The 8,763-nt window shown below is 47.4% G+C and overlaps 1 protein-coding gene across 1 annotated transcript; it reads left to right on the top strand.

Annotated features, from left to right (window-relative positions):
- The first annotated feature begins 3,002 nt into the window (after nucleotides 1–3,002).
- Nucleotides 3,003–8,044, top strand: LOC115168386 (interferon regulatory factor 4). The gene is made up of 8 exons (XM_029723604.1): nucleotides 3,003–3,497; nucleotides 3,758–3,953; nucleotides 4,066–4,151; nucleotides 4,296–4,347; nucleotides 4,440–4,544; nucleotides 4,784–5,170; nucleotides 7,285–7,403; nucleotides 7,621–8,044. Exons 1-8 carry the CDS (start codon nucleotides 3,324–3,326, stop codon nucleotides 7,753–7,755), a joined length of 1,254 nt encoding a protein of 417 aa, XP_029579464.1. The 5' UTR covers nucleotides 3,003–3,323; the 3' UTR covers nucleotides 7,756–8,044.
- Nucleotides 8,045–8,763: the final 719 nt, after the last annotated feature.

The raw sequence follows: 8,763 nt of genomic DNA, 5'->3' as shown, positions 1-8,763 counted from the left end.
GGTTGGTGGTATTGTCCCGACAAGCCAGCTCCCGGCGGACGTCCTCTCGAAGACTACATCTGTAGTGGTCAATCAGGGCCCGCTCATTCCATCCCGATCCTGCGGCGAGAGTCCGGAATTCCAGGGCAAAGTCCTGAGCGCTCCTCGTCTCCTGTCTCAGGTGGAATAATCGCTCACCCGCCGCCTTGCCCTCCGGGGGATGATCGAATACCGCCCGGAAGCGGCGGGTGAACTCCGGGTAACTGGAGTAGAAACCCCTTGCACCCAGCGGCCGCCCCATCGAACTCCCTGGGAGGCGTGATCCTGATCCCACTCGAGCTGGGTTCTGTGGGTGCCGGTAGGGACGCAAGGTGGTGAACCGGCGCTGATGTGGGTGGGGGAGCACCTCTCTCCCAGCTCTCCAAACGGGCTAGCATCTGATCCATGGCCGTGCCCAGGCGGTGGAGAAGGCTGGCATGTTGAGACACCTGTTCCGCCATGGACGGCGTTTCTGCTCCTGCTGACTCCATCTGGTACGAGTGCGGGATTCTGTCACGATATCCTTAGATAGCAGGAAAGGGGTAGAGTCAAGCGCAGGAGACTGAGGTCCGTTGAACAGACGTTTAATAATCCACAGAGAAATATGCCGCAACAAGGCAGGGTGCACAGTCAAAATAGACAGGAGGACAGCTCCAAAATCCAAACAGACGGGGCGCAGCCCGGCAACCCTAATGCCTAACAAAATACGCGGCGTAGCAGAACATAAGAAAATCCTGACTACCACATAAAACATGACAAGCAACAATCCCGCACGAATCCCCAAACGAAACAGACAAACTAAATACCCCCCACTAATGACTAACAAGGAACAGGTGCAGAACTAAACAGACATAACCAAAAGAGACAGAAACATGGATTGGTGGCAGCTAGTAGGCCGGCGACGACGACCGCCGAGCACCGCCCGACCGGGGAGAGGCGCCACCTTCTGTGGACGTTGTGACACTATTATTCTACAATGTAGAAACTAGTTAAAATAAAGAAAAACCCCTGGAATGAGTAGGTGTGTCCAGACGTTTGACTGGTACTGTGTGTAATATGGTCCTTGTTCTTGTACTTTCGGCTGGCCAGACAATGACATGGACTCTATTTCTACCAGTTGGTCTGATGAAAAGTACTGCTTGTTATTTTTTCATTGCTGGTAGTAAAAGGAGCAGAAGCTAGAAAGCCTTTCCAGAACAATCCTCTTAACTTTCACTTTCACATGGAATTTGTTATCAGGTTTCAGTATGTTGGCGAGTTAGATCTTAGCCAATAGGAGTCATTTTAGTATACAATGTGTGTGTGCATGTGTGTGTGTGTTTAGGAGTGCGTGTGTGTGTGTGTGTGTGTGTTTGTGAGTGTGTGTGTGTGTGTGGCTGCATGCGTGCATACGTGTGTGTGTTGGTTGTTCTAGCGGAAGATTGTGTTAGCGTAAGGTAATTCTAATCAGTTTGTGTGTGTGTGTGTGTGTGTGTGTGTGTGTGTGTGTGTGTGTGTGTGTGTGTGTGTGTGTGCATCTGTGCGTGTGTGAGTTGACCTTTAAAGGTGATTTCCTATCTCTTTTGAAATAAAATGACAAATATACTGTAGAAACACAACCTGATACACATAAAGGTGAGCCTACTAGGGAGTCTAAGGAATGTGAATACTGAGACAGCCAATGACTAATCTTTACCTTGTTGGAACATATATATGTTGTGTGTTGACTTGTCGTGATGTTTTTCCCCCTTTGCGTCAGAGGCTAAATGAATCTTCATTGTCACTGCTGTGGTTAAGAACAGGAACCCCGAACCTATAGCAGACAGAGAAACACAACTATTCACACGCACACACACACACGCACACCCACGCACGCACACACCCACCCACGCACACACCCACACACACGCACACAAACACACGCACACAAACACACACACACGCACCTAAAAAATTTTAAGACCGGTCGCATTGCCTGGCTGAGAGCAGGAACATGACATACCCAGGGCCCTTTAATAACAACACACATTTATTCCAGTGTTGATTGAAGGGGAAATCCCCTTGTTTCTTCTGTCAAACTCTCTCCACTCCTCTCATCTCTGTACCTCACCACATAGACGGGGAGGAGAGAGAGGCACAATTCCTTACGGGACAGCCTTTAATTGCTAAAAATCTATTTCAATGTTTTTCAGTTACTTTCAACCAAGCTATGATATATATATAGGGCTCCTGAGTGGTGTAGGAGTCTAAGGCACTGCATCTCAGTGCTAGAGGCATCACTACAGACCCTGGTTCGATTCCAGACTGTATCACAACCGGCCGGGGTAGGCCGTCATTGTAAATAAGAATTTGTTCTTAACTGACTTGCCTAGTTAAATAAAGGATAAATATATATATTAATATAACTTCATAATAACGTGATAAATATCTTCCCTCTCTCTTTTTATGTCTTTTTAGTAGGTATTTTGATGGGGGCTACAATCATATTAATGATTTATGAAATGAAATGATCTGTAGGCCTATGTGGCCCTGGGACTTTCACAACCCTTCATGAAATAAATGGATGTTTAGCTATTCATCCTGAAAGAGCATTACTGTGGTGCATGAATCTCCATCCACCGCATGAGGAAGGGAAAGGGAAAGACATTGCCTAGGCTACTCAGTCTTCAGGAAAATAAACTAGGCTGATAGGTAACTGATAATAGATGACTTCAGATGGTAACTGATAATAGATGACATCAATTGTTTCGAAATGCTATAATGGCATGCGATATTTGATCATAACTGAACGGACTGTAAGCCTATATAAGGTAGAGAGATGTCTTGTTTTACAAAATAATATGTAAGCTAAAATTACTTATTCTACTAATGTATTTAGGATAAAATGGTTTTGTTTTTTGTAATCTCACACCTCCCTGCACTCTGGGCGCTAACTGAGCCTATGGCATGTAGCCTACAAATCTAGTCGGAAACTGAAAGTACTCTCACATAGATAATCTTTGCTTTAGCCCACGTTTTACTTTCATTTTCATTTAAAAAGGCGCCCTGAGCACTTCTACAGTGCTTGATGATTGCTTTCTTGGGGACATTTCCATGGTCATATTCGTTGTGCTGAAATGAATACAGGAAAATATTGATATAGCCTAACTGAAACAAAGACGTTTTATTTTGCTAACAATTTATTTTGATTAATCATTTTGTATTAGCATGTTATAGTCTATGTGCAAAGAGGGATCATGTGATTAGGTCTACTTGTGGTCTACACGTACAACTACAACTTTTAGATTTTTTGGTAGTAGCCTATTTGTTTCATATGTATTTTGAAGATGGATGAGCCGGTCAAGAAAATGCGTTTGAGAGAGTGGCTGATAGCGCAGATAGACAGTGGAAAGTATGCAGGACTCACCTGGGAGAACGAAGACAAAACTATGTTCAGGATCCCATGGAAACACGCGGCAAAACAGGACTATAGTCTGAACGAAGATGCAGCACTATTCAAGGTTAGAATGTATATTGTTTCTATACATTTTTTCACCCAAGATTGTCAGTGTGTCTAGTCTAATTTTCTTTAATAGATTGATCAATATTATTGATATAGACCTAATTAATGCATTGATTTGGATGTCCATGTGCATATCAGTGCATGTGTTACTCTTCCTCTATGTTCATCAGCCATTAACATACTCTGTGTTTCTCTTTTGGCACTCATATCCTTCTTTGTGTGTGTGTGCATGTGTTTATGTGTGTGTGTCCATACCAGGCGTGGGCAGTGTATAAGGGGAAGTATCGGGAGGGGAGAGACAAGGCAGATCCAACCACCTGGAAGACTCGTCTCCGCTGTGCCTTCAACAAGAGCACAGACTTCAAAGAAGTCCCAGAGCGCAGCCAATTAGATGTATCTGAGCCCTACAAGGTCTACCACATCCAGGCAGAGCCAGAGACAGGCAGAGACTCAGGTACCAGTAGCCGCAATGTTCTGTCTCCTCATGAAGCTCTGGTGTAGAGAGCTCAGAGCCCTTTATGGGTTAAACGTGTGATTATTTACTCTCTATTCCTCCTCTGTCTCAGAATCTCCTCAGCCTGAGAGTCAGGTGATCATCCAGACCAGCCGCTCCAGTGTTCCACTGAGGAACATTGTCACACACCATCCACAGGTAACACAGCAGGTTTATAGTTGCTGCCATCTAGAGGACAATGGTTGCAATAACTTTACATTTACAAATGAATTAAGTTTTGCACATTTGCACTGAATGTTCTACAAGTCAGATTATTTGCTGTAAATATGTGTGTCCCCTCAGTTTGGCTGCAATAGTGAATCAGAGGCCAGGGATGGAAGGGTCAACTCCAGAGGTCAGTATCATCCTCCATGTACTTGTGACTGGTATCTGAATAACTGAACAATGTTGAGTCAGATATATGTGTGTGCGTTCTCTCTCCTCTAGAGGGCTTGGCAGGGGACCATGTGTACTACTGGTCCAACACAGGGACTCCTCAGAGGGACGGCTCTGCTCCTCTCTCCATAGTCGTCCCTACACCACAGATCTCTGGTAAGACAACCCATACACTGCAGTATCATTCAAACGAGAGCCTGGAGGGTCTCAGTAGTGCTGGCTCAGCCACGGGAAGTAGAGGTGCTGCTACAGCACTCCCTGAAAAATCAGAACAAAATAAATACTTCTTCCCGCAGTTTTCTCTTCTACCTGGGTGGTTGATGCTTGATTGATTCATTAGTGTGTGTGTGTGTGTGTGTGTGTGTGTTTGCTTGCGTCGGTGTGTGTGTGTCCAGACTTGCGTGTGCGGGTGTGTCTGTTCTACCAGGGCCAGCTAGTAGTGGATGTGACCACCAGCACCCCAGACGGCTGTTTCCTCCTGCAGGGTCAGGTGCCCCTGGGGAACGAGAGGATCTATGGACCCTGCACAGCCCAACAGGTCCCCTTCCCCCCTCCAGGGGTCATCCCTCTGCCCCCGGGCATAGCTGAGGCCATGGGCCGCCTGCTGCCCCACCTGGAGAGGGGCGTCCTGGTGTGGGTTGCTCCAGACGGGGTGTTTATCAAGAGGTTCTGCCAGGGCAGGGTGTACTGGAGTGGCCCTCTGGCCCAACACACAGACAGGCCCAACAAACTGGACAGGGAGAGGACCTGCAAGCTGCTGGACACACCTATATTTCTGAAGGGTAGGGGCCTTACAAAAGCAACTTTTGTGTAGCAAACAGATGTGACATGGTGAGATGGTGGCCCTAGCTCCCTACCCATCCCTCTCTTTATCTCTCTCTCCATCCCCACCCTTCTGTCCCTCCATCCCTCTCTTTATCTCTCTCTCCATCCCCACCCTTCTGTCCCTCCATTCCTCTCCTTCTCTCTCTCCATCCCTCCCCTTCTGTCCCTCCATCCCTCTCCTTATCTCTCTCCATCCCTCCCCTTCTATCCCTCCGTCTCTCCATTCCTCTCCTTCTCTCTCTCTCTCTATCTCTCTACTTCTCTCTCTCCATCCCTCCTCTTATCTCTCTCCATCCTTCCCCTTCTCTCTCTCCATCCCGCCTCTTCTCTCTCCATCCCTCCTCTGCTTTCTCTGATCCCTCTCCTTATCTCTCTCTCCATCCCCACCCTTCTGTCCCTCCATCCCTCTCTTTATCTCTCTCTCCATCCCCACCCTTCTGTACCTCCATTCCTCTCCTTCTCTCTCTCCATCCCTCCCCTTCTGTCCCTCCATTGCTCTCTTTATCTCTCTCTCCATCCCCACCCTTCTGTCCCTCCATCCCTCTCTTTATCTCTCTCTCCATCCCCACCCTTCTGTCCCTCCATTCCTCTCCTTCTCTCTCTCCATCCCTCCCCTTCTGTCCCTCCATCCCTCTCCTTATCTCTCTCCATCCCTCCCCTTCTATCCCTCCGTCTCTCCATTCCTCTCCTTCTCTCTCTCTCTCTATCTCTCTACTTCTCTCTCTCCATCCCTCCTCTTATCTCTCTCCATCCTTCCCCTTCTCTCTCTCCATCCCGCCTCTTCTCTCTCCATCCCTCCTCTGCTTTCTCTGATCCCTCTCCTTATCTCTCTCTCCATCCCCACCCTTCTGTCCCTCCATCCCTCTCTTTATCTCTCTCTCCATCCCCACCCTTCTGTACCTCCATTCCTCTCCTTCTCTCTCTCCATCCCTCCCCTTCTGTCCCTTCATCCCTCCCCTTCTCTCTCTAAATCCTTCCCCTTCTCTCTCCGTTCCTCTCCTTATCTCTCTCTCCATCCCTCCCCTTCTGTCTCTCCATTCCTCTCCTTATCTCTCTCTCCATCCCTCCCCTTCTGTCTCTCCATTCCTCTCCTTATCTCTCTCTCATCCCTCCCCTTCTCTTCCTCCATTCCTCTCCTTATCTCTCTCTCCATCCCTCCCCTTCTCTCTCCATCCCTCCCCTTCTCTCTCTCTCCATCCCCTTATCTCTCTCCATCTCTCCCCTTCTCTCTCTCCATCCCTCCCCTTCTCTCGCTCTCCATCCCTTTCTCTCTCTCCATCTCTCCCCTTCCCTCTCTCCATCCCTCCCCTTCTCTCTCTCTCCATCCCTCTCCTTATCTCTCTCTCCATCCCTCCCCTTCTGTCTCTCCGTTCCTCTCCTTATCTCTCTCTCCATCCCTCCCCTTATCTCTCTCTCCATCCCCTTATCTCTCTCCATCTCTCCCCTTCCCTCTCTCCATCCCTCCCCTTCTCTCTCTCTCCATCCCTCTCCTTATCTCTCTCTCCATCCCTCCCCTTATCTCTCTCTCCATCCCTCCCCTTATCTCTCTCTCCATCCCTCCCCTTCTCTCTCCATCCCTCCCCTTCTCTCTCTCCATTCCTCTCCTTATCTTTCTCTCCATCCCTCTCCTTATCTCTCTCTCCATCCCTCCCCTTATCTCTCTCTCCATCCCTCCCCTTCTCTCTCCATCCCTCCCCTTCTCTCTCCATCTCTCCCCTTCCCTCTCTCCATCCCTCCCCTTCTCTCTCCATCCCTCTCCTTATCTCTCTCTCCATTCGTCTCCTTATCTTTCTCTCCATCCCTCTCCTTATCTCTCTATCCATCCCTCCCCTTCTCTCTCCATCCCTCCCCTTCTCTCTCCATCCCTCCCCTTCTCTCTCTCTCCATTCCTCTCCTTATCTTTCTCTCCATCCCTCTCCTTATCTCTCTCTCCATCCCTCCCCTTCTCTCTCCATCCCTCCCCTTCTCTCTCTCTCCATTCCTCTCCTTATCTTTCTCTCCATCCCTCTCCTTATCTCTCTCTCCATCCCTCCCCCTCTCTCTCTCCATCCCTTCCCGTATCTCTCCACAGAGCTCCAGGACTATATCCAGGGGGCGGGACCCAAACCTCGCTATGAGATTGACCTCTGCTTTGGGGAGGAGTTTCCTGACGCCAGGCAACTGAAAACCAGGAAACTGATCATTGCACAGGTGGCTAATGGGATGGGGTCAGGAGTCACTGTAGATTAGGGAATTCCTGTGCTACATACAGCAATTGAACCTTTGCTGAATCTTCTATTGTTATATAGTAATCCAGGTCTTTCCCTGCCAGTCGAGCAGTAAATCGCAGGTATTCCAGCTACCAGCAGAGGTCCTCGTAGTCATAGTCAGTGACAATGTCTTCCTGTCTGTGTGTCTTCGTGTGCAGGTGGTGCCCCTGTTTGCTGTCAACCTACTGCATAGGTGCCCGAGGATGGGGACAGAGGGGAGACCACGCCTTCACACACACAACACCATGGGGGAAGAGGGAGAGGGTCAGCCACACCCCCTGCCCCAGCGGTAAGGAACCCAGGACACCCCTCTGAGTAACCCCTGGGGAACATCACCAGTCCTCCCTGGTGGCCCCTCCTGTCCCAGTTTAGCCAGCCATGATGAGGGGTGAGTGGAGACTCAAGACACGGTCAGTGTAGGCTTAGTGTATGACCTGTGGAAAGAAACATATACCTCAACCTTAAGAGCACAGAGAACAATATGATACGACACAGATATGCTTGGAACAGATATTTGTCACATAGTTTTCTTAAAGGGATAATCTGCAGTTGCTACATCCATTAAAGGAAACCTATAAAAAAGTAGGATATGAACCCAATGATTATTGAAGAATATAACTTATTAATGTCTCATGAGGTTAGTTCAACAAAATATAAGCTTGTTTTACTCCAATGTTTGTAAACAAAGTAAATGTAAACAAACACTGTATAGCCTCAAAACATGGTTAAACCTATAATTTTGATATCATGGATGGTCAGTCCTCGCATCAATAGCGCTGTCTATGAATTTGAGATTGGTTACATTCCTCCAGCGCTGTAATCTACAGAGAATTCATCATTTTGCCAGTATATGTTTGACATCTTTTGTCATTATGTTTTTTCAATGCATTGTTTAAGCATTTTTTTTACAATATCTTGTACAATGTGAAAAACTTCCATTTATCTCATAATCAACTTGTGAATGAAATGTACAGTGTGTTTGGAAAGTATTCAGACCCCTTGACTTTTTTGACATTTTGTTACATTACAGCGTTATTCAAAAATGTATAACACCATTTTTATCCCTCATCAATCTACACACAATACCCCATAATGACAGAAATACCTTATGTACGTAAGTATTCAAACCCTTTGCTATGAGACTTGAAATTGAGCTCAGGTGCATCCTGTTTCCATTGATCATCCTTGAGATTTTTCTACAACTTTATTGTAGAACTGTAGTCCAACTGTGGTAAATTCAATTGATTGGACATGATTTGGAAAGGCACACACCTGTCTATATAAGGTCCCACAGTTGACAG

Source organism: Salmo trutta, chromosome 30 (genome assembly GCF_901001165.1).
Source record: "Salmo trutta chromosome 30, fSalTru1.1, whole genome shotgun sequence".
Classification (NCBI taxonomy): domain Eukaryota; kingdom Metazoa; phylum Chordata; class Actinopteri; order Salmoniformes; family Salmonidae; genus Salmo; species Salmo trutta.
Note: the sequence above shows the minus strand (reverse complement) of the source record. Positions and strands in the feature narration are given on the sequence as shown.